Here is a 27,407-nt window from a genome sequence, read left to right on the forward strand (position 1 = left end):
TCAGCAACTAGTAACAAGCGTTAATGTGGTATTTATCAGGGTAATTAGCTCAGTAGTTAAGGTAACTAGCGTTAATGTGGTGTTGATCAGGGTAATTAACACAGTAGTTAAGGTAACGAGCGTTAATGTGGTGTTGATCAAGGTAATTAACACAGTAGTTAAGGTAACGAGCGTTAATGTGGTGTTGATCAAGGTAATTAACACAGTAGTTAAGGTAACGAGCGTTAATGTGGTGTTGATCAGGGTAATTAACACAGTAGTTAAGGTAACGAGCGTTAATGTGGTGTTGATCAAGGTAATTAACACAGTAGTTAAGGTAACGAGCGTTAATGTGGTGTTGATCAGGGTAATTAACACAGTAGTTAAGGTAACGAGCGTTAATGTGGTGTTGATCAAGGTAATTAACACAGTAGTTAAGGTAACGAGCGTTAATGTGGTGTTGATCAGGGTAATTAACACAGTAGTTAAGGTAACGAGCGTTAATGTGGTGTTGATCAGGGTAATTAACACAGTAGTTAAGGTAACGAGCGTTAATGTGGTGTTGATCAAGGTAATTAACACAGTAAAGGTAACGAGCGTTAATGTGGTGTTGATCAAGGTAATTAACACAGTAGTTAAGGTAACGAGCGTTAATGTGGTGTTGATCAGGGTAATTAACACAGTAGTTAAGGTAACGAGCGTTAATGTGGTGTTGATCAAGGTAAACAATTAAGTCTACTGTGTATACGCTGAGTTTTTATTAAGAAATGCACAGTACGATGAGGCCGCCGACATGATGGAACGAGCGATGTCGACTCACTCCAGCATAATGTTGTTTGATACGCTACGTCAGTTGTGTTTCACGAGAGCAGCAGCAAAACAAAACTGATGATGACCTCTGTTTCTTCCTATCTCATGTGAAGGTAGCTCCTTCCTATCTCATGTGAAGGTAGCTCCTTCCTATCTCATGTGAAGGTAGCTCCTTCCTATCTCATGTGAAGGTAGCTCCTTCCTATCTCATGTGAAGACCACACTCCACAAGGAGGACTGCCAAGTATGGGTTAGTAGACCTCCTACATTGTTTCTCCATTCTTATGGAGTGAAGGCAGCCTCTCATTATCTCCCATCGAGGCAACCTGTCTCTGCCTCAGTGAAGGCAGCCTCTTCCTCCCCAGTGAAGGTAGTTGTCAATCACCTCACATGAAGGCCGTAGAGAACGTACCTGAATTCAGAAAATAAAAACTTACGACGAAGAACATTATAGCGGACCTACTGGCCTGTGTTAGGCAGGTTCCCTTCCCTCCCCCACCTGCTCCTAACAGCTAATACGAGAGGGAGATCCAGTGGATCAACAAACCTGTTTTTGTTCTTCATCGGCAAGGTTGGCTGGCAGTTCCTTCTTGGTAACATCGCTTCTTCCTCTAACTTCCTCTCGCGACTCCTTCTTCTTGTTTTTGGATCTGCAGATTTCAATGCGTCGCCGGTAGTGAGAGAAGGAGGAGGAGGATGAGGAGGAGGAGGAGGAGGAGAGTGATGACTTGGTTCCCCAAGACGATGACGACAGAACCGAGTGGTTAGAAGCAGTGGAACCCTTGTAGAACCTCTTAGAGCGTCCCTTAAAAGTGTTGTTGTGGTGGTGGTGGTGGAGCTTGGCGTGAGGCAGATGGAACCCTTGCACCAGCTGCGTTTCGCTGCCCTCCACCACCAAGCTCCTGCCGTCTCCACGCTCACCTCTGATCACCAGCTTCAGCAGATCAGTGAACATGACTGCTGCAGCGTCGAGGGGCACCAGACAAGGCCAGTAAGTGTTGGTTTATGAAGGAAGAAAACACCACAACACAAGCTGTGGCAGATCTTGCTAGGATCGTCCGTAGTTGGTTTCTGATGACACTTTCTGACATTCACACTTTTCAAAACACTTTCAGCCACTTCGGTGTTTCTTCATTTTCACTTTGCGCATTTTATTTTTTTTTTCTTCAATGTTCTTAATAATTACTTCAGTTCTCTGATGAAACCATTGTTGTTCACTTTCTCTGCGTCTTGAGAGGGAGTGTCAAGGTTTTCTGAGACTCGCCGCAGGAGCGCTCTCCACACCACCGCTTACACCTGCCTCTTTTCACGCCCACTTTTCTCTTCACCACTGCAGACTGACCCCCACGCCCGCGGTGGAAGCGAGGGCGGGGCCCAGTGAGCAGTGTATGAAGGTGGGGAAGGCAGAGGCGGGGTGGAGGGGAGGGGGAGTGCCTCAGAAGACTGGTGTTCAGCAAGGCGGCACCTCTTACCTCTGCTCCTTCACCCGGGGAGGCCCAGCCAAGCGTCGGCCCTCACCTGCCGCAGCTCTGCGTTACTGCCGCAACTGTGCGTCACTAGCAGCAGCAATTATAACTGCGGTTGTAATTACATTATGGAGGGGTCAGTGTGGGAGCGTCAAGGTACCCTCAACACTTGCCTCTCCTGACAATGTCCTCCAGGGAGGGTACCACAACGTCACTTATTTAAAGCAAGAAATTTCCGTAAAGTTTTTCTAGCCTAACTTGCTTTAATATATCATAACTCCTCGTCCATGTCTAGAAATATAACAGCCCTTAGTTTAACCACACATCTGCTAACACAGAAAAATTACAAATAGAACTTATTTGCTAGTTTCTCCTCAGCAGATGAGTTTCCTGGCGCGCGCGCGCGCACATACACACACACAGACACACACACACACACACACACACACACACACACACACACACACACACACACACACACACAAAAGAAGAGTGATGGAGCACCTAGAAGGAACCAGCATGGTTTCAGGGAAGGGAAATCCTGTGTCACAAACCTACTGGGGTTCTATGACAAGATGATGACAGTAAGACAAGAGAGAGAAGGGGCGGTAGACTGCGTTTTCTTGGACTGTGAGAAGGTTTTTGATAGTTCCACACAAGAGATTAGTGCAAAAGCTGGAGGACCAGGCAGGTATAACAGGGAAGGCACTGCAATGGCTCAGAGAATACTTGACAGGAAAGCAACGGCGAGTCATGGTACGCGACGAGGTGTCAGACTGGGCGCCTGGGACAAACGGGGTTCCACAGGGGTCGGTCCTACGACCGGTGATGTTTCTGGTATATGTGAATGACATGACGGAAGGGATAGACTCAGAAATGTCCTTGCTTGCAGAAAATGCAAAGCTAATGAGGAGAATTCATTCGGACGAGAATCAGGCAGGACTAGACAGGGATCTGGACAGGCTGCAATCATGGTCCAGCAACTGGCTCCGAATTTAACCTAAGTGCAAAGTCATGAAGATTGGGGAATGGCAAAGAAGACCGCAGACAGAGTACAGTCTAGGGGGCCAAAGGCTGCAAACCTCACTACAGGAAAAGGATCTTTTAGTGACCATAATACCGAGCACATCTCGTGAGGCGCACATCAACCAAATAACCGCTGCAACATATGGATGCCTAGCAAACCTAAGAATAGCGTTCCGACACGTCAGTAAGGAATCGTTCAGGACTCTGTACACCGTGTACGTCAGGTCCATACTGGAGTATATAGCATCAGTTTGAAACCCTCACCTGGTCAAGCACGTCAAAAACCTAGAGAAAGTGCAAAAGTTTGCAACGATTAGTCCCGGAGCTAAGCGGCATGTTCTACGAGAAGAGGTTAAGGGGACTCGACCTGACAGCACTGGAAGACTGGAGAGATAGGGAGGATATGATAACGACATATAAAATAGTAAGAGGAATGGACAAGGTGGATAGGGACAGGATGTTTCAGAGATGGGACACAGCAACAAGGGGTCACAGGGATGTTAGGAAGTATATCTTCAGTCATAGAGTTGTCAGGAATTGGAATAGTCTGGAGAGATGTAGTGGAGGCAGGATCCATATATAGCTTTAAGAAGAGGTATGATAAAACTCATGGAGCAGGGAGAGAGTGGACCTAATGGCGACCAGTGAAGAGGTGTGGGCCAGAAGCTATTACTCGACCCCTGTAACCAGAATTAGGTGAGTACAATTAGGTGGGTACACACAGACACAGACACACACACACATATATATATACATCTCAAAACACAGCTTGAACAGTCATCACTCCTCGACACTGTCTCCAACACTCGTCTCAACACTCTCTGCAACACTTGCTTCAACACTAGCCTCGGAGCTCTCTTCAACTCTCTTCTCAACAGAAACTATTCTCTTCCAAACACGTCTCAACACTCATTACTTACATCACCTACACACCCAGCACACACCACGTCTCAACACTTACTACTAACATCACCTACACACCCAGCACACACCACGTCTCAACACTATTAACATCACCTACACACCCAGCACACACTACGTCTCAACACTCACTATTAACATCACCTACACACCCAGCACACACCACGTCTCAACACTATTAACATCACCTACACACCCAGCACACACCACGTCTCAACACTCACTATTAACATCACCTACACACCCAGCACACACTACGTCTCAACACTCACTATTAACATCACCTACACACCCAGCACACACCACGTCTCAACACTATTAACATCACCTACACACCCAGCGCACACTACGTCTCAACACTCACTATTAACATCACCTACACACCCAGCACACACTACGTCTCAACACTCACTATTAACATCACCTACACACCCAGCACACACTACGTCTCAACACTCACTATTAACATCACCTACACACCCAGCACACACTACGTCTCAACACTCACTATTAACATCACCTACACACCCAGCACACACCACGTCTCAACACTCACTATTAACATCACCTACACACCCAGCACACACCACGTCTCAACACTCACTATTAACATCACCTACACACCCAGCACACACCACGTCTCAACACTGTTAACATCACCTACACACCCAGCACACACTACGTCTCAACACTCACTATTAACATCACCTACACACCCAGCACACACCACGTCTCAACACTGTTAACATCACCTACACACCCAGCACACACCACGTCTCAACACTCACTATTAACATCACCTACACACCCAGCACACACCACGTCTCAACACTATTAACATCACCTACACACCCAGCACACACCACGTCTCAACACTCACTATTAACATCACCTACACACCCAGCACACACCACGTCTCAACACTATTAACATCACCTACACACCCAGCACACACTACGTCTCAACACTCACTATTAACATCACCTACACACCCAGCACACACCACGTCTCAACACTCACTATTAACATCACCTACACACCCAGCACACACTACGTCTCAACACTCACTATTAACATCACCTACACACCCAGCACACACCACGTCTCAACACTCACTATTAACATCACCTACACACCCAGCACACACTACGTCTCAACACTGTTACCATCACCTACACACCCAGCACACACCACGTCTCAACACTATTAACATCACCTACACACCCAGCACACACCACGTCTCAACACTATTAACATCACCTACACACCCAGCACACACCACGTCTCAACACTGTTAACATCACCTACACACCCAGCACACACCACGTCTCAACACTGTTAACATCACCTACACACCCAGCACACACTACGTCTCAACACTCACTATTAACATCACCTACACACCCAGCACACACTACGTCTCAACACTCACTATTAACATCACCTACACACCCAGCACACACTACGTCTCAACACTCACTATTAACATCACCTACACACCCAGCACACACCACGTCTCAACACTCACTATTAACATCACCTACACACCCAGCACACACTACGTCTCAACACTCACTATTAACATCACCTACACACCCAGCACACACCACGTCTCAACACTCACTATTAACATCACCTACACACCCAGCACACACCACGTCTCAACACTCACTATTAACATCACCTACACACCCAGCACACACCACGTCTCAACACTATTAACATCACCTACACACCCAGCACACACCACGTCTCAACACTCACTATTAACATCACCTACACACCCAGCACACACCACGTCTCAACACTATTAACATCACCTACACACCCAGCACACACCACGTCTCAACACTCACTATTAACATCACCTACACACCCAGCACACACTACGTCTCAACACTCACTATTAACATCACCTACACACCCAGCACACACCACGTCTCAACACTCACTATTAACATCACCTACACACCCAGCACACACCACGTCTCAACACTCACTATTAACATCACCTACACACCCACTACACACCACGTCTCAACACTCACTATTAACATCACCTACACACCCAGCACACACTACGTCTCAACACTCACTATTAACATCACCTACACACCCAGCACACACCACGTCTCAACACTCACTATTAACATCACCTACACACCCACTACACACTACGTCTCAACACTCACTATTAACATCACCTACACACCCACTACACACCACGTCTCAACACTCACTATTAACATCACCTACACACCCACTACACACCACGTCTCAACACTCACTATTAACATCACCTACACACCCACTACACACCGCCAGTAACAGTGTCATAAGGAACGGTCTTGGTTTAACTTTATCTTCAGCAGCGTCGACAGTGCGCGACCTACACCCTCTCCTGGTAGCCCCCGCCCTACTGGTAGTTCCCGCTCTCCTGGTAGTCCCCGCCCTCTTCGTAGTCCCCGATCTCCTGGTAGTCCCCGCCCTCTTCGTAGTCCCCGCTCTCCTGGTAGTCCCCGCCCTCTTGGTAGTCCCCCGCCTTCTTGGTAGTCCCCGCTCTCCTGGTTGTCCCCGCTCTCCTGGTAGTCCCTACCCTCTTGGTAGTCCCCACTCTCCTGGTAGTCCCTGCTCTCCTGGTAGTCCCCGCCCTCTTGGTAGTCCCCGCTCTCCTGATAGCCCCCGTCCTCTTGGTAGAACCCACTCTCCTGGTAGTCCCTACCCTCTTGGTAGTCCCAGCCCTCCTGGTAGTTCCAGCCCTCCTGGTAGTCCCAGCCCTCCTGGTAGTCCCAGCCCTCCTGGTAGTCCCAGCCCTTCTGGTAGTCCCAGCCCTCCTGGTAGTCCTAGCCCTTCTGGTAGTCCCAGCCCTCCTGGTAGTCCCAGCCCTTCTGGTAGTCCCAGCCCTCCTGGTAGTCCTAGCCCTTCTGGTAGTCCCAGCCCTCCTGGTAGTCCCAGCCCTTCTGGTAGTCCCAGCCCTCCTGGTAGTCCCAGCCCTCCTGGTAGTCCCAGCCCTTCTGGTAGTCCCAGCCCTCCTGATAGTCCCAGCCCTTCTGGTAGTCCCAGCCCTCCTGATAGTCCCAGCCCTTCTGGTAGTCCCAGCCCTCCTGGTAGTCCCAGCCCTTCTGGTAGTCCCAGCCCTCCTGGTAGTCCCAGCCCTTCTGGTAGTCCCAGCCCTCCTGGTAGTCCTAGCCCTTCTGGTAGTCCCAGCCCTCCTGGTAGTCCCAGCCCTTCTGGTAGTCCCAGCCCTTCTGGTAGTCCCAGCCCTCCTGATAGTCCCAGCCCTTCTGGTAGTCCCAGCCCTCCTGATAGTCCCAGCCCTTCTGGTAGTCCCAGCCCTCCTGGTAGTCCCAGCCCTTCTGGTAGTCCCAGCCCTCCTGATAGTCCCAGCCCTTCTGGTAGTCCCAGCCCTCCTGGTAGTCCTAGCCCTTCTGGTAGTCCCAGCCCTCCTGGTAGTCCCAGCCCTTCTGGTAGTCCCAGCCCTTCTGGTAGTCCCAGCCCTCCTGATAGTCCCAGCCCTTCTGGTAGTCCCAGCCCTCCTGGTAGTCCCAGCCCTTCTGGTAGTCCCAGCCCTCCTGGTAGTCCCAGCCCTTCTGGTAGTCCCAGCCCTCCTGATAGTCCCAGCCCTTCTGGTAGTCCCAGCCCTCCTGGTAGTCCTAGCCCTTCTGGTAGTCCCAGCCCTCCTGGTAGTCCCAGCCCTTCTGGTAGTCCCAGCCCTTCTGGTAGTCCCAGCCCTCCTGATAGTCCCAGCCCTTCTGGTAGTCCCAGCCCTCCTGATAGTCCCAGCCCTTCTGGTAGTCCCAGCCCTCCTGGTAGTCCCAGCCCTCCTGATAGTCCCAGCCCTTCTGGTAGTCCCAGCCCTTCTGGTAGTCCCAGCCCTTCTGGTAGTCCCAGCCCTCCTGATAGTCCCAGCCCTCCTGGTAGTCCCAGCCCTCCTGATAGTCCCAGCCCTTCTGGTAGTCCCAGCCCTCCTGGTAGTCCCAGCCCTCCTGATAGTCCCAGCCCTTCTGGTAGTCCCAGCCCTTCTGGTAGTCCCAGCCCTCCTGGTAGTCCCAGCCCTTCTGGTAGTCCCAGCCCTTCTGGTAGTCCCAGCCCTTCTGGTAGTCCCAGCCCTCCTGATAGTCCCAGCCCTTCTGGTAGTCCCAGCCCTTCTGGTAGTCCCAGCCCTCCTGATAGTCCCAGCCCTCCTGATAGTGCCAGCCCTTCTGGTAGTCCCAGCCCTCCTGGTAGTCCCAGCCCTCCTGGTAGTCCCAGCCCTCCTGGTAGTCCCAGCACTCCTTGTAGTCACAGCCCTCCTGATAGTCCCAGCCCTCCTGGTAGTCCCAGCCCTCCTGGTAGTCCCAGCCCTCCTGGTAGTCCCAGCCCTCCTTGTAGTCCCAGCCCTCCTGGTAGTCCCAGCCCTCCTGGTAGTCCCAGCCCTCCTGGTAGTCCCAGCCCTCCTGGTAGTCCCAGCCCTCCTGGTAGTCCCAGCCCTCCTGGTAGTCCCAGCCCTCCTGGTAGTCCCAGCCCTCCTGGTAGTCCCAGCCCTCCTGGTAGTCCCAGCCCTCCTGGTAGTCCCAGCCCTCCTGGTAGTCCCAGCCCTCCTGGTAGTCCCAGCCCTCCTGGTAGTCCCAGCCCTCCTGGTAGTCCCAGCCCTCCTGGTAGTCCCAGCCCTCCTGGTAGTCCCAGCCCTCCTGGTAGTCCCAGCCCTCCTGGTAGTCCCAGCCCTTCTGGTAGTCCCAGCCCTCCTGGTAGTCCCAGCCCTCCTGGTAGTCCCAGCCCTTCTGGTAGTCCCAGCCCTCCTGGTAGTCCCAGCCCTCCTGGTAGTCCCAGCCCTCCTGGTAGTCCCAGCCCTCCTGGTAGTCCCAGCCCTCCTGGTAGTCCCAGCCCTTCTGGTAGTCCCAGCCCTCCTGGTAGTCCCAGCCCTCCTGGTAGTCCCAGCCCTCCTGGTAGTCCCAGCCCTTCTGGTAGTCCCAGCCCTCCTGGTAGTCCCAGCCCTCCTGGTAGTCCCAGCCCTTCTGGTAGTCCCAGCCCTCCTGGTAGTCCCAGCCCTCCGGGTAGTCCCCGCCCCTGGTAGTCCCAGCCCTTCTGGTAGTCCCAGCCCTCCTGGTAGTCCCAGCTCCTGGTAGTCCTGGTAGTCCCAGCCCTCCTGGTAGTCCCAGCCCTCCTGGTAGTCCCAGCCCTGGTAGTCCCAGCCCTCATGGTAGTCCCAGACCTCCTGGTAGTCCCAGCCCTCCTGGTAGTCCCAGCCCTCCTGGTAGTCCCAGCCCTCCTGGTAGTCCCAGCCCTCCTGGTAGTCCCAGCCCTCCGGGTAGTCCCAGCCCTCCTGGTAGTCCCAGCCCTCCTGGTAGTCCCAGCCCTCCTGGTAGTCCCAGCCCTCCTGGTAGTCCCAGCCCTCCTGGTAGTCCCAGCCCTCCTGGTAGTCCCAGCCCTCCTGGTAGTCCCAGCCCTCCTGGTAGTCCCAGCCCTCCTGGTAGTCCCAGCCCTCCTGGTAGTCCCAGCCCTCCTGGTAGTCCCAGCCCTCCTGGTAGTCCCAGCCCTCCTGGTAGTCCCAGCCCTCCTGGTAGTCCCAGCCCTCCTGGTAGTCCCAGCCCTCCTGGTAGTCCCAGCCCTCCTGGTAGTCCCAGCCCTCCTGGTAGTCCCAGCCCTCCTGGTAGTCCCAGCCCTCCATCTTCCCAACATCAGTTTTCAGGTTTCACTCATAACCTATTTCCTGGTGCAAGGTCCTAATTTCACTCACCCACTGTGACCCCTCGCTGCACTCACTGTGACCCCTCGCTGCACTCACTGTGACCCATCGCTGCACTCACTGTGACCCCTCGCTGCACTCACTGTGACCCATCGCTGCACTCACTGTGACCCCTCGCTGCACTCACTGTGACCCCTCGCTGCACTCACTGTGACCCCTCGCTGCACTCACTGTGACCCCTCGCTGCACTCACTGTGACCCCTCGCTGCACTCACTGTGACCCCTCGCTGCACTCAATGTGACCCCTCGCTGCGCTCACTGTGACCCCTCGCTGCACTCACTGTGACCCCTTGCTGCGCTCACTGTGACCCCTCGCTGCACTCACTGTGACCCCTCGCTGCACTCACTGTGACCCCTCGCTGCACTCACTGTGACCCCTCGCTGCACTCACTGTGACCCCTCGCTGCACTCACTGTGACCCCTCGCTGCACTCACTGTGACCCCTCGCTGCACTCACTGTGACCCCTCGCTGCACTCACTGTGACCCCTCGCTGCGCCCACTGTGACCTCTCGCTGCACTGTGACCCCTCGCTGCACTGTGACCCCTCGCTGCACTCACTTTGACCCCTCGCTGCACTGTGACCCCTCGCTGCACCCACTGTGACCCCTCGCTGCACTGTGACCCCTCGCTGCACTCACTTTGACCCCTCGCTGCACTGTGACCCCTCGCTGCACCCACTGTGACCCCTCGCTGCACCCACTGTGACCCCTCGCTGCACTGTGACCCCTCGCTGCACTGTGACCCCTCGCTGCGCTCACTGTGACCCCTCGCTGCACTCACTGTGACCCCTCGCTGCACTCACTGTGACCCCTCGCTGCACCCACTGTGACCCCTCGCTGCACCCACTGTGACCCCTCGCTGCACCCACTGTGACCCCTCGCTGCACTGTGACCCCTCGCTGCACTGTGACCCCTCGCTGCACTCACTGTGACCCCTCGCTGCACTTACACTCATATAAGCACTCAAGTTTTGTTCTAATATTGTTTTAATAAAAAAAAACCCGGTTTGTTTTGAATATTTCCCGAGTAATTAAGCTCACACACTGTTGTATATAATAGTCAACCTGACAACAGATGCTAAAGATCAGGAGGAAGCACTACACCGAGCCTATCACCAGAAATACTTATAAGTCGTATTAACGTGAGTGGCATTGGTACATCTAGGTGAGCCGTGAGCTACTTGCAGGAACCTCGTATGTGAGGGTAAACATCATCACTGCTGTGATGACGAAACATTTTGTTGCAAGAATAATGTTGTATGTTGTGTTGCTGGTGTCAAAAGTTTCAAGACTGTGTTGCTCGTTTCACAGACTCACAATGTTGCAGCCTCGTCAACCAGGTTTCACAGAAGGCATGCAACATGCTGTTTCCTAACAGAAATAGTTTAATGGCACAGGTTTCCCCTCTTCCTGGAAGTGCGGGAAAAAAGTGATATGTATCACCAATATCTATATACATGTGTGTAGATGTATGTTTGTAAGCATGCATGTATTTTATATATCCTTCTGTTGGGTGTTTACACTCTCTCTCACAAAAAGAAAAAAAAACACACAGGACGGACTCTGGGAAGACGGAACAGAGGGGGACACCAACAAGGAATATATCAACAAGTGTTGGATGACATGCACACTGAGGAAAAGCTGCTAAGTGACCTTGATACCTCAAAGGCAATGGGACCGGACATCTCCCCGTGGGTCCTTAGAGAGGGAGCAAAAATGATGTGTGTGCCACTAACCACAATCTTCAACACATCCCTTGAAACTGGGCAACTGCCTGAGGTATGGAAGATGGCAAATGTAGTTCCCATTTTTAAAAAAAAACAGACAGAAAAGAGGCACTAAACTATAGACCAGTGTTACTGACGTGTATAGTATGCAAAGTCATGGAGAAGATTATCAGGGGAGTGGTGGAGCACCTGGAACGTAACAAGAGTATAAACGACAACCAACATGGATTCATAGAAGGCAATTCCTGTGTCACAAACCTTCTGGAGTTTTATGATAAAGTAACAGAAGTAAGACACGAGAGAGAGAGGTGGGTTGATTGCAATTTTTTTGGATTGCAGGAAGGCCTTCGACACAGTTCCTCACAAGAGATTATTGCAGAAGCTAGAGGATTAGGCGCGCATAACAGGAAAGGCGCTGCAATGGATCAGAGAATACCTGAGAGGGAGGCAACAACGAGTCATGGTATTTGATGAGGTATCACAGTGGGTACCTGTGACGAGCGGGGTCCGACAGGGGTCAGTCCTAGGACCAGTGCTATTTTTGGTGTAAGTGAATGACATGATGGAAGGGACAGACTGAGAAGTGTCCCTCTTCGCAGATGATGTGAAGTTAATGAGGAAAATTAAATCAGATGAGGATCAGGCAGGACTTCAAAGAGACTTGGACAGGCTGGACACGTGGTCCAGCAACAGGCTTCTCGAGTTTAACCCTGCCAAATACAAAGTCATGAAGATCGGGAAAGGGCAAAGAAGACCGCAGACACAGTATAGTCTAGGTGGCCAAAGACTGCAAATCTCGCTCAAGGAGAAAGATCTTGGGGTGAGTATAAAACCGAGCACGTCTCCGGAAGCACACATCAACCAGATAACTGCTGCAGCATATGGGTACGTGGCAAATCTGAGAATAGCGTTCCGATATCTTAGTAAGGAATCGTTCAAGACACTGTACACCGAGTAAGTCAGGCCCATATTGGAGTATGCAGCACCTGTTTGGAACCCGCACTTGATCAAGCACGTCAAGAAATTAGAGAAAGTGCAAAGGTTTGCAACAAGGTTAGTTCCAGAGCTAAGGGGAATGTCCTACGAAGAAAGGTTGAGGGAAATCGATCTGACGACACTGGAGGAAAGGAGGGTTAAGGGAGACATGATAACGACATACAAAATACTGTGTGGAATAGACAAGGTGGACAGAGACAGGATGTTCCAGAAAGGGGACACAGAAACAAGGGGACACACTTGGAAGCTGAAGACTCAGATGAGTCAAAGGGATGTTACGAAGCATTTCTTCAATCATATAGTACTCAGGAAGTGGAATAGCCTAGCAAATGATGTAGTGGAGGCAGGAACCATACACAGCTTTAAGACGAGGTATGATAAAGCTCATGGAGCAGGGCGAGAGAGCAACGACTAGCGTTCAGTGAAGAGGCGGGGCTAGGAGCTGAGTCTCAACCCCATGCAAGCACAATTAGATGAATTAGGTGATTGTACACACCCAAACACACACACACACACACACACACACACACACACACACACACACACACACACACACACAACAACAACAACAACGCACGCACACACGCACACACACACACACACACACACACACACACGCACGCACACACACACACAAACATACACATACATTGAGACACACACACACACACACACACACACACACGCACACACACGCGCGCACATACACACACACACACATACACACACACACACACAAAATGGTTGGGACTCGCAGGAATCAGGGCTCAGATGACAATGGTACTGGTAGGGAGGAATGTATGGAGGAGCAGTGGAAAAGAGTGGAACAAGAATGGGAGAGAAAATTAGGAGAGCTTTCTGAAAAAAATGGAGAAAGAGCTCTCTGTGAAATTGGAAAAGAGGTTGGAGAAGGAGACGAAGAATTGGGAGGCATAAGTCGAAACTGCAGTAGCCATCGTAAGGGTCCTAGAATTTGAGGCAAACAGGCTGAAGCAAGTCTCAGGGGCAGTGACCAGAGAAGACACAGCATATGAAGCTGAGAGGCTGAACAGGAAGGAAGGAGATATGAATTATGCTAAGGTCATATCAGCCTGCAAAGAAGGGCCAAGGAGTGAAAGGGAAGAGCAGCTGGGTGCAGATGGAGAGGGAGATAGGTCGAATGCTGAGGCACAACCATGCTACCAAGAGCCACTGGAAAAATCAAGGGAGAAAATGACCACATACAGACAGGAACCAGAGTCACAGAGGGAGAGGCAATGGGAGGAGGAAAGGGCAAAATCAGTGTTTATCCATGGGCTTCGGGAGAGAGAGGAAAAGACACACGCTGTAAGACGGCAGGAAGAAAGAAAGGAGATTGAGAAAATCATCACGGAAATAGGGGGAGAAGACATGGACGAGATTGTAAATTTTCAGAGAATGGGGGTTACTTGAAGGGGAGAAACCGACCGATCAAGCTGATTCTCAGGACAGAAACAGTGCGGAACAGGATCCTCCAAGAGAAACCACGGTTGAATTACTCGGAAGAGTACAAGAAGGTGTTCCTAGACAGAGACAGAACACAAACAGAGCGACAGCAGCTGAGGGAGAGGACAAAACAGCGAAAGGAGCTAGGAAAGGAGACAAGGATGGAACCAGCAGAGGTCAGTCAGAGCAGAACAGAGCAGCAAGGGCAAGCACACACTCAACTATCCTCAGAACCCCACAACCTATCACACCATCCCAACACACACTACAATCCATACCCATAGCTTCCACCCAACCCCCAACTAGAGAATCCCACAGTATGCTACCAGGTCTCCCACCCCTACAGGCCCCCCAAACCACAGTGTTGGAAAGGAAACTGAAGGTATGGTACACAAACGCTGATGGAATAACAAACAAGTGGGAGGAGTGGCACAAAAGAGTCAAAGAGGCATCACCGGACATCATAGCTCTCACAGAAACCAAGCTTACAGGTATGATAACAGATGCCATCTTTCCAGCGGGATACCAGATCCTGAGGAAAGACAGAAGGAACAGGGGGGTGGAGGAGTGGCACTGCTGATCAAAAACCGATGGAATTTTGATGAGCTGGAGAGAGGAGACAGCGGAGAAGAAAGTGATTACATAGAGGGAACGCTTCACTCTGGAGGTCCCAAGGTGGTAATTGCAGTGATGTATAACCCACCACAGAACAGCAGGAGGCCTGGGCAAGAGTATGACGAGAGCAATAGAGCGATGGTTGACACACTGGCTGCAGTGGCCAGAAGAGCTCATGCATGCAGGGCAAAGCTCCTGATCATGGGTGACTTTAACCACAAGGAGATCGACTGGGAGAACTTGGAGCCACATGGGGGCCAAGATACATGGAGGGCTAAGATGATGGAGGTGGTACTGGAAAACTTCACGTGCCAACACGTAAAAGACACCACAAGAGAGAGAGGAGAGGATGAACCAGCAAGACTGGACTTAGTATTCACCTTGAGTAGTGCAGATATTGAGGACATCACATATGAAAGACCCCTTGGGGCCAGCGATCATGTGGTTTCGAGCTTCGAATACACAGTAGAGCTACAAGTGGAGGGGGAAGCAGGAAGGCCAGGACAAATGAAGCCAAACTACAAGGGGACTACACGGGAATGAGGAACTTACTGAACGAGGTTCAGTGGGACAGAGAACTGGCAGGGAAGCCAGTTAATGAGATGATGGAATATGTATCAACAATATGCAAGGAGGCTGAGGAGAGGTTTGTACCTAAGGGAAACAGGAATAATGAAAAAGCCAGGATGAGCCCATGGTTCACCCAAAGGTGCAAGGAGGCAAAACCCAAGTGTGCTAGGGAATGGAAGAAATATAGAAGGCAAAGGACCCAGGAGAATAAGGAGAGCAGTCGTAGAGCCAGAAACGAATATGCACAGATAAGGAGGCTCAGCGACAATATGAAAACGACATAGCAGTGAAAGCCAAATCTGACCCAAAACTGTTATACAGCCACATCAGGAGGAAAACAACAGTCAAGGACCAGGTAATCAGGCTAAGGAAGGAAGGAGGAGAGACAACAAGAAATGACCGTGAAGTATGTGAGGAACTCAACAGGAGATTCAAAGAAGTGTTCACAGAGGAGACAGAAGGGGCTCCAGAAAGACGGAAAGGTGGGGCACACCACCAGGTGCTGGACACAGTACATACAACCGAGGAAGAAGTGAAGAGGCTTCTGAGTGAGCTAGATACCTCAAAGGCAATGGGGCCAGATAACATCTCCCCATGGGTCCTGAGAGAGGGAGCAGAGGCACTATGTGTACCCCTAACAACAATATTCAATACATCTATCGAAACAGGGAGATTGCCTGAGGCATGGAAGACAGCAAATGTAATCCCAATCTTTAAAAAAGGAGAGAGACATGAAGCACTAAACTACAGACCAGTGTCACTGACATGAATAGTGTGCAAAATCATGGAGAAGATTATCAGGAGAAGAGTGGTGGAACACCTAGAAAGGAATGATCTCATCAACAGCAGCCAACATGGTTTCAGGGACGGGAAATCCTGTGTCACAAACCTACTGAGTTCTATGACATGGTGACAGCAGTAAGACAAGAGAGAGAGGGGTGGGTGGATTGCATATTCTTGGACTGCAAGAAGGCGTTTGACACAGTTCCACACAAGAGATTAGTGCAAAAACTGGAGGACCAAGCAGAGATAACAGGAAAGGCACTACAATGGATCAGGGAATACTTGTCAGGAAGACAGCAGCGAGTCATGGTACGTGGCGAGGTGTCAGAGTGGGCACCTGTGACCAGCAGGGTCCCACAGGGGTCAGTCCTAGGACCAGTGTTGTTTCTGGTATTTGCGAACGACATGACGGAAGGAATAGACTCTGAAGTGTCCCTGTTTGCAAATGACGTGAAGTTGATGAGAAGAATTCACTCGATCGAAGACCAGGCAGAACTACAAAGGGATCTGGACAGTCTGCAGACCTGGTCCAGCAATTGGCTCCCGGAGTTCAATCCCACCAAGTGCAAAGTCATAAAGATTGGGGAAAGGCAAAGAAGACCGCAGACGGAGTACAGTCTAGGGGGGCCAGAGACTACAAACCTCACTCAAGGAAAAAGATCTTGGGGTGAGTATAACACCAGGCACATCTCCTGAAGCGCCCATCAACCAAATAACGGCTGCAGCATATGGGCGCCTAGCAAACCTCAGAACAGCATTCCGACATCTTAATAAGGAATCGTTCAGGACCCTGTACACCGTGTACGTTAAGCCCATATTGGAGTATGCGGCACCAGTTTGGAACCCACACCTAGCCAAGCACGTAAAGAAACTAGAGAAAGTGCAAAGGTTTGCAACAAGACTAGTCCCAGAGCTAAGAGGTATGTCCTACGAGGAGAGGTTAAGGGAAATCAACCTGACGACACTGGAGGACAGGAGAGATAAGGGGGACATGATAATGACATACAAAATACTGAGAGGAATTGGCAAGGTGGACAAAGACAGGATGTTCCAGAGATTGGACACAGTAACAAGGGTACACAGTTGGAAGTTGAAGACACAGATGAATCACAGGGATGTTAGGAAGTATTTCTTCAGCCACTGAGTAGTCAGTAAGTGGAATCGTTTGGGAAGCGATGTAGTGGAGGCAGGATCCATACATAGCTTTAAGCAGAGGTATGATAAAGCTAACGGTTCAGGGAGAGTGACCTAGTAGTGATCAGTGAAGAGGCGGGGCTAGGAGCTCGGACTCGACTCCTGCAACCTCAACTAGGTGAGTACAACTAGTTGAGAACACACACACACACATGCACACGCAGAAGCTAGAGGATCAGGCACGTATAACAGGAAGGTGCTGCAATGGATCAGAGAATACCTGAGAGGGAGGCAACAACGAGTCATGGTACGTGATGAGGTATCACAGTGGGCGCCTGTGACGAGCGGGGTCCCACAGGGGTCGGTCCTAGGACCAGTGCTATTTCTGGTATGTGTGAATGACATGATGGAAGGGATAGACTCAGAAGTGTCCCTCTTCGCAGATGATGTGAAGTTTATGAGGAGAATTCAATCAGATGAGGATCAGGCAGGACTTCAAAGAGACTTGGACAGGCTGGACACGTGGTCCAGCAACTCGCTTCTCGAATTTAACCCCGCCAAATGCAAAGTCATGAAGATCGGGGAAGGGCAAAGAAGACCGCAGACGGAGTATAGGATAGATGGCCAAAGATCTTGAGGTCAGTATAACACCGAGCATGTCTCCGGAAGCACACATCAACCGGATAACTGCTGCAGCATATGGGTGCGTGGCAAATCTGAGAATAGCGTTCCGATATCTTAGTAAGAAATCGTTCAAGACACTGTACACTGTGTATGTCAGGCTCATACTGGAGTATGCAGCACCTGTTTGGAACCCCCACTTGATCAAGCACGTTAAGAAATTAGAGAAAGTGCAAAGGTTTGCGACAAGGTTAGTTCCAAAGCTAAGGGGAATGTCCTACGAAGAAATATTAAGGGAAATCGGCTTGACGACACTGGAGGACAGGAGGGTCAGGGGAGACATGATAACAACATACAAAATACTGCGTGGAATAGACAAGGTGGACAGAGACAGGATGTTCCAGAGATGGGACACAGAAACAAGGAGTCACAATTGGAAGTTGAAGACCCAGATGAGTCAAAGGGATGTTAAGAAGTATTTCTTCAGTCATAGAGTAGTCAGGAAGTGGAATAGCCTAGCAAGTGAGGTAGTGGAGGCAGGAACCATACATAGCTTATAGATGAGGTATGATAAAGCTCATGAAGCAGGGAGAGAGGACCTAGTAGCACTCAGTGAGGAGGCGGGGCCAGGAGCCGAGTCTCGACCCCTGCAACCACAATTAGGTGAGTACACACACACACACACACACACACACACACACACACACACACACACACACACACACACACACACACACACACACACACACACACACACACACACACGCAAGCACACGCACGCACGCGCACACACACACACACACACACACACACACACACACACACACACACACACACACACACACACAACGCACGCGCGCACACACACACACACACACACACACACACACACACACACACACACACACACACACACACACACACGCACGCACGCACAGTTATTAGTAACCAGTACATAATGCGTAGTGTGTACACACGTATGTAACGTGTGGAACAATCAGTGTAACACACAGATATGTATCATCTGGAACAATCAGTGTAACACACAGATATGTATCATCTGGAACAATCAGTGTAACACACAGATATGTATCATCTGGAACAATCAGTAGAACACACAGATATGTATCATCTGGAACAATCAGTGTAACACACAGATATGTATCATCTGGAACAATCAGTAGAACACACAGATATGTATCATCTGGAACAATCAGTGTAACACACAGATATGTATCATCTGGAACAATCAGTAGAACACACAGATATGTATCATCTGGAACAATCAGTGTAACACACATATGTATCATCTGGAACAATCAGTAGAACACACAGATATGTATCATCTGGAACAATCAGTGTAACACACATATGTATCATCTGGAACAATCAGTAGAACACACAGATATGTATCATCTGGAACAATCAGTGTAACACACACATGTATCATCTGGAACAATCAGTAGAACACACAGATATGTATCATCTGGAACAATCAGTGTAACACACAGATATGTATCATCTGGAACAATCAGTGTAACACACAGATATGTATCATCTGGAACAATCAGTAGAACACACACATATGTATCATCTGGAACAATCAGTAGAACACACAGATATGTATCATCTGGAACAATCAGTGGAACACACAGATATGCATCATCTGGAACAATCAGTGGAACATACAGATGTGAAATGTCTGGAACAATCAGTGGAACACACAGATATGGAACATCTTGAACAATCAGTGGAACACACAGATATGGAACGTCTGGAACAGTTAGTGGAACACACAGATATGAAATGTCTGGAACAATCATTGGAACACACACACACACACACACACACACATACACTGCAAACAATATTACACACATGGTAACTGTTAACACCTCTCAGCCTCACAAAAAGGTATATTGTGAATGGTAAACTGGGAAACAATAATAAGGCAGAGCTTGACCTACTTTCCACATGACAGGAACCAGGCGAGTCAAGCATCATGAACAAGCAAGCGACCATGATAACTACAGCCATGCAGACAGAACTTACAACTGGAGGATGAACACACACACACACACACACACACACACACACACACACACATAAGACAGGAATACGATGAGAGCAACAGAGTGATGGTGGACACACTAGCCGAGGTTGCCAGAAGGGCCCACATGAGCAGGGCAAAGTTACATGGAGGATTTCAACCATAAGGAGACTGACGGGGAAACTGGAGTCACACGGGGGACTAGAGACGTGGGGAGCCAAGATGCTGGAAGCGGTACTGGAAAACTTCATGTACCAACATGTTAATGACACAACCAGAGAGGATACGATGAACCAGCACGGCTGAACCTCATATTCACCTTGAGCAGTTCAGACATATGAGATATCACACATGAAGGGCACCTAGGCGCTAGTGATCATGTGGTCCTGAGTTTCGAATACATAGTACAGTTAGAAATGGAGAATGAAGCAGCACGAGAAGGATGGGAGAAGCCAAACTTCCAAAAAGGGGACTACACAAGTATGAGGCAATTCCTACATTAGGTGCAGTGGGTAAACGAGCTAGAATGCAATACAGTAAACGAAATGATGGAACACGTGACCACAAAGTGCTGGAAGGCAGAGAAGTTTGTACCCAGGGGCAAAAGAAACAATGGGAAGACCAGGGTGAGCCCATGGTTTACCAGAAAGTGTGGAGAGGCCAAAGCTAAGCGTGATAGAGTATGGAAAAAGTATAGAAAATAAAGGACCCAGGAAAACAGGGAGTTGAGTCGAAGAACCAGAAATGAATATGCATGTATTTGGAGAGAAGCCCAGCATCAATATGAGAATGACATAACATCAAAAGCCAAATATGACCCAAACTTGTTATACAGCCACACAGGAGGAAAACAGTCAGGGATCAGGTAATCAGGTCGAGGGAGGAAGGAGGGGAGCTCACAGGAAACAACCAGGAATTATGTGAAGAGCCCAGCTCGCAATTTAGGGAGATATTCACAGTGGAGACATTGACGCTTCCAGCAAACCGAGGTGGTAGGGTGCACCAGCAAGTGCTGGACACACTGCACACTAGCAAGGAGGAGGTAAAGAAACTGCAAGGGGAATTAGATACCTTGAAAGTGATGGGCCCAAATAATACCTCTCCTTGGGTCCTGAGAGGGCGCAGATGTACTGTGTGTGCCTGTAACAACAATCTTCAATAAATCTATCGAGACAAGTAACTGCCTGAGGTGTGGAAGACAGCAAATGCATTCCCAATTTTTGAAGAGGAGACAGACACGAAACACTAAACTACAGACTAGTGTCATTGACATGTATAGTATGCAAAGTCATGGAGAAGATTATCAGGAGAAGAGTGGTGGAGCACCTAGAAAGGAATGAGCTTATCAACGACAACAAGCACGGTTTCAGGGACCGAAAATCCTGTGTCACAAACCTACGGAATTCTATGACAATTTTAACAGCAGTAAGACAAGAGAGAGAGGGGTGGGTATATTGTGTTTTCTTGGACTGTAAGAAGGCGTTTGACACAGTTTCACACAAGAGATTAGTGCAAAGTTGGAGGACCAGGCTGGGATAACAGGGAAGGCACTGCAAAGGATCAGGGAATACCTGTCGGGAAGACAACAGCGAGTCATAGTACGTGACGATGTGTAAGAGCGGGCGCCTGTGACGAGCGGGGTACTATTGGGGTCAGTCCTACGACCGATGCTGTTTTTGGTATATGTAAACATGCTGGAAGGAATAAACTCAGAAGTGTCCCTGTTTGCAGATGATGTGAGAAAATGGAAGGAATGGATGGCATAGGCGAAAGGGACTACTTAGTAGGAACAATCCAGTCTGAGGGCCATGAGGTGGTAATTGCAGTAATGTACAACCCACCACAGAACTGCAGGAGGCCAAGAGAAGAATACGACGAGAGCAACAGAGCAATGGTCGATACACTAGCAGAGGTGGCCAGAAGAGCTCACATGGGGGAAGCAAAATTACTAGTCATGGGTGACTTCAATCACAAGGAGATTTACTGGGTAAACCTGTAGTCCCATGGGGGTCCTGAAACATGGAGAGCCAAGATGATGGATGTGGTACTGGAAAACCTTATGCATCAACATGTTAGAGAGATTACCAGAGAGAGAGGCGAGGACGATCCAGCAAGACTGGACCTTGTATTCACCTTGAGTAGTTCGGACATCGACGATATCATGTATGAAAGGCCCCTAGGAGCTAGTGATCATGTAGTTCTGTGCTTTGACTACATAGTTGAGCTACAAGTGGAGAGAATAGCAGGAATAGGATGGGAAAAACCAAACTACAAAAGGGAGGACTACACAGACATGAGAAACTTCCTGCAAGACGTTCAGTGGGAGAGAGAAATTGCAGGAAAATCAGTAAAAGAAATGATGGACTATGTGACAACAAAATGCAAGGAAGCAGATGAGAGGCTTGTTCCCAAGGGAAACAGAAATAGTGGGAAGACCAGAACGAGTCCTTGGTTCACCCAGAGGTGTAGGGGGACAAAACATAGGTGTACTAGAGAATGGAAAAGGTACATAAGACAAAAGGCCCAGGAAAACAAAGAGATCAGCCGAAGAGCCAGAAACGAATATGCACAGATCAGAAGGGAGGCTCAGCGACAATACGAAAATGACATAGCATCGAAAGTCAAGTCTGACCCGAAGCTGTTGTATAGCCACATCAGGAGGAAAACAACAGTCAAGGACCAGGTAATCAGACTGAGGAAGGGTGATGGGGAGTTCACAAGAAACGACCGAGAGGTATGTGAGGAGCTCAACACGTGATTTAAAGAAGTATTTGCAGTGGAAACCGGTAGGACTCCAGGAAATCAGAAGAGGGAGGTACGCCAACAAGTGCTGGATGAGGTACGCATAACCGAGGAGGAAGTGAAGAAGCTGCTATGTGAACTTGACACCTCAAAGGCGGTGGGACCGGATATCTCTCCGTGGGTCCTTAGATAGGGAGCACAGATGCTGTGTGTGCCACTAACAAAAATCTTCAACACATCCATTGAAACTGGGCAACTCCCTGAGGTATAGAAGATGGCAAACGTAGACCCAATTTTTAAAAAAATGAGACAGATACGAGGCATTAAACTACAGACCTGTGTCACTAACGTGTATAGTATGCACAGTCATGGAGATCATCAGGAGGAGAGTGGTGGAGCACCTGGAAAGAAGCAAGTGTATAATCGACAACCAACACGGTTTCAGGGAAAGAAAATCCTGTGTCACCAACTTACTGGCGTTTTATTGACAAGGTAACAGAAGTAAGACAAGAGAGGGGTGGATAGATTGCATTTTCTTGGACTGCAAGGTCTTCGACACAGTTCCTCACAAGAGGTTACTGCAAAAGCTAGAGGATCAGGCACACATAACAGGAAAGGCACTACAATAGATCAAAGAATACCTGACAGGGAGGCAACAACGAGTCATGGTACGTGACGAGGTGTCAGAGTGGGCGCCTGTGACAAGCGGGGTTCCACAGGGGTCAGTCCTAGGACCTGTGCTCTTTTTGGTATATGTGAATGACATAACGGAAGGGATAGACTCAGAAGTGTACTTGTTTGCAGATGATGTGAAGTTAATGAGGAGAATTAAATCTGTCGAGGATCAGGCAGTACTACAAAGCGACCTGGACAGGCTACAAGCCTGGTCCAGCAACTGGCTCCTTGAATTTAACCCTGCCAAATGCAAAGTCATGAAGATCGGGGAAGGGCAAAGAAGACCGTGACACAGTATAGTCTAGGTGGCCAAAGACTGCAAACCTCACTCAAGGAAAAAGACCTTGGCGTGAGTATAACACCGAGTACATCTCCTGAGGCGCACATAAATCAGATAACTGCTGCAGTATACGGGGGTCTGGCAAACCTAAGGATAGCGTTCTGATACCTCAGTAAGGAATCGTTCAAGACTCTGTATACCATATACGTCAGGCCCATACTGGAGTATGCAGCACCAGTTGGGAATCCACACCTGGTCTAGCACGTTAAGAAATTAGAGAAAGTGCAAAGGTTTGCAACAAGACTAGTCCCAGAGCTAAGGGGATTGTCCTACGAAGAAAGGTTAAGGGAAACTGGCCTGACGAAACATGATAACGACATATAAAATACTGCGCAGAATAGACAAGGTGGACAAAGACAGGATGTTCCAGAGATGGGGCACAGAAACAAGGGTTAACAATTGGAAGTTAAAGATTCAGATGAGTCAAAGGGATGTTAGGAAGTATTTCTTCAGTCATAGAGTAGTCAGGCAGTGGAATAGCCTAGAAAGTGACCTAGTGGAGGCGGGAACCATACATAGTTTTAAGACGAGGTTTGATAAAGCTCATGGAGCAGGGAGAGAGAGGACCTAGTAGCAATCAGCGAAGAGGCGGGGCCAGGAGCTATGACTCGACCCCTGCAACCACAAATAGGTGAGTACACACACACACACTGGAGACGTGAGGAGCCTTATGAGACGTGTCGCCAGTAGAAGAGGCAAAACAGATAAAATACGTGTAACCAAGGAAATTATTACTGTCCAAACGTTTCGCCTTCACGGTAGGCTTCATCAGTTGAATAAACAGTTGACCAAATACTGAAGACTACAGAAGCAGTAGAGAGGTAGAGTGATGAGGTCACTCCCTCAGTCTTGTAGTAGTTTCAAGGTCACTCCCTCAGTCTTGAGGGTGCAGCTCCACTCTCAATCAATATTTAGACACCTGTGCATTCCATGCAGGTGTGAGGGCGTCACTTCCAGGTAAGATACACATGTGTCTGACTCCACTACGAGTCCATCCTGTGACCATTACTACTATGACTCGATGTAACACAGCAACACACAGGATCACAACACTCACATAACACAGCAACACACAGGATGACAACACTCACATAACACAGCAACACACAGGATGACAACACTCACATAACACAGCAACACACAGGATGACAACACTCACATAACACAGCAACACACAGGATGACAACACTCACATAACACAGCAACACACAGGATCACAACACTCACATAACACAGCAACAGACAGGATGACAACACTCACATAACACAACAACACACAGGATGACAACACTCACATAACACAGCAACACACAGGATGACAACACTCACATAACACAGCAACAGACAGGATCACAACACTCACATAACACAGCAACACACAGGATCACAACACTCACATAACACAGCAACACACAGGATCACAACACTCACATAACACAGCAACACACAGGATCACAACACTCACATAACACAGCAACAGACAGGATCACAACACTCACATAACACAGCAACAGACAGGATCACAACACTCACATAACACAACAACACACAGGATCACAACACTCAAATAACACAGCAACACACAGGATCACAACACTCACATAACACAGCAACAGACAGGATCACAACACTCACATAACACAGCAACAGACAGGATCACAACACTCACATAACACAACAACACACAGGATCACAACACTCACATAACACAGCAATACAGGATCACAACACTCACATAACACAGCAACAGATAGGATCACAACACTCACATAACACAGCAACAGACAGGATCACAACACTCACATAACACAGCAATACAGGATCACAACACTCACATAACACAGCAACAGACAGGATCACAACACTCACATAACACAGCAATACAGGATCACAACACTCACATAACACAACACAGGATCACATATACACAGCAACAGACAGGATCACAACACTCACATAACACAGCAACAGACAGGATCACAACACTCACATAACACAGCAACACACAGGATCACAACACTCACATAACACAACAACACACAGGATCACAACACTCACATAACACAACAACACACAGGATCACAACACTCACATACCACAGCAACACACAGGATCACAACACTCACATAACACAACAACACACAGGATCACAACACTCACATAACACAACAACACACAGGATCACAACACTCACATACCACAGCAACACAGGATCACAACACTCACACAACACAACAACACAACAATAAACAGCTTGGGACTCTGCCCAACAAACAAGACGTAACCTTAACTTACACATTTTATGAAATACATCGTCAAGTGTTACACTGGAGTACCAGCACAAAATACGTTTGCAAAAGCTACAAAGTGACTGTAGAACTGAGGTGACTGATCTACAACTTAGGAAGAAAGTGGACTCGCACGGTAATAACGAACATGTTAGATCAGAGAGTTCCAGAGAACAAGTCTCGCTCTCAAGGCTCTCAACTCGTCTTAGGTCTCGATGTTTTTAGACTCGTATGTTGTAGGAAACGAAAAAAAAATGGAAAGAAATTACTAAAATATTCCACAACATTGGGACCTTGTTGGACTGGAGGCACAACCAGAGGCCTCCCCTCCAGAACAACTAATGATACTAACAAAAAAAAAAATCCTCCAACACGCAATATGACTTCGACTGTATTTTGAATATACATGACCTTAAGCCATCCACCAACAACAAAATACCTTTTATCAATGAACTTCTTGAGAAGTCAAATGCGATGTTTGTTGCCTTCATAGAGACCCACACAAAAGATCACTGACAACCAAATATGGATAATAGGTTAAAACTCCATACCCCCGGCCGGGATTGAACCCGCGGTCATAGAGTCTCAAAACTCCAGCCCGTCGCGTTAGCCACTAGACCAGCTAGCCACAATAAGATTCATCCAACTAGGTATATTTCTACACCATAGGAAGGTTAGCACAGGCACCTCTGTGACCACAAATGCAAGTTTTTACAGACGAATCTCCAGCTAGCGTGGCCGTGACGAACTCTAGCTCAAGTCCCTTCACTGCCGTCAACATGACTTAAGAAATCGTAATGACACGATTGCAAATAAACCATACCCCCGGCCGGGATTGGATGAATCTTATTGTGGCTAGCTGGTCTAGTGGCTAACGCGACGGGCTGGAGTTTTGAGACTCTATGACCGCGGGTTCAATCCCGGCCGGGGGTATGGTTTATTTGCAATCCTGTCATTACGATTTCTTAAGTCAGGTTAAAAATCATTTAGATGTGACAGAAAGAGCAGGCAACAAGGAGGGAGGCGGGGTTGGCCTCTATGTCAAACAGTTGCACATTTGCACAGAGTTACTGAACACCACAAATGATGTAGTTGAAGTTTTAGCAATAAACATCAAGAACCAAAACTTAGTCATTGTGGTTGTATATAAGCCACCAGATGCAGCGTTCCAACAGTTCAAGGAACAGTTATTAAAAAATTGATTACTGTCTGGAAACCCTTCCAGTCCCAGCCCCAAACATCTTGCGGCTTGGTGATTTCAGTCTAAGATATATAAAATGGAAGAATGTAGCAAATAATGTTATAGCAGAGACTAACCCTGGAAGCAGCTCAGATGAGAAGTCACACACACACTTGAGTTGCTGAATCTCTCCAACAAACACACTTGAAGTCAACATATAACGGAGTCAACAAGACGAAAAACACACTTGACCTTATTTTTCACAAATAATGAAGATCTGATACAACATATAACAA

General features: G+C 48.8%; 1 protein-coding gene across 4 annotated transcripts in view; it reads right to left on the reverse strand.

Moving 5' to 3' along the window:
* The window catches only part of LOC128706569 (uncharacterized), a 516,652-nt gene that overhangs the window by 172,343 nt on the left and 316,902 nt on the right, over positions 1–27,407 (reverse strand). The window contains exon 2 of one of the 4 annotated variants that reach the window (XM_070087849.1): positions 1,337–2,546. The exons of the other annotated variants lie outside the window; for them this stretch is intronic. Within the exon in view, the coding sequence (XP_069943950.1) occupies positions 1,337–1,744 (408 nt within the window). The 5' untranslated portion in view covers positions 1,745–2,546. The remainder of the gene's footprint in view (positions 1–1,336; positions 2,547–27,407) is intronic. 4 annotated transcript variants of the gene reach the window in all.

Source organism: Cherax quadricarinatus, chromosome 2 (assembly GCF_038502225.1).
Source record: "Cherax quadricarinatus isolate ZL_2023a chromosome 2, ASM3850222v1, whole genome shotgun sequence".
Taxonomy (NCBI): Eukaryota; Metazoa; Arthropoda; class Malacostraca; order Decapoda; family Parastacidae; genus Cherax; species Cherax quadricarinatus.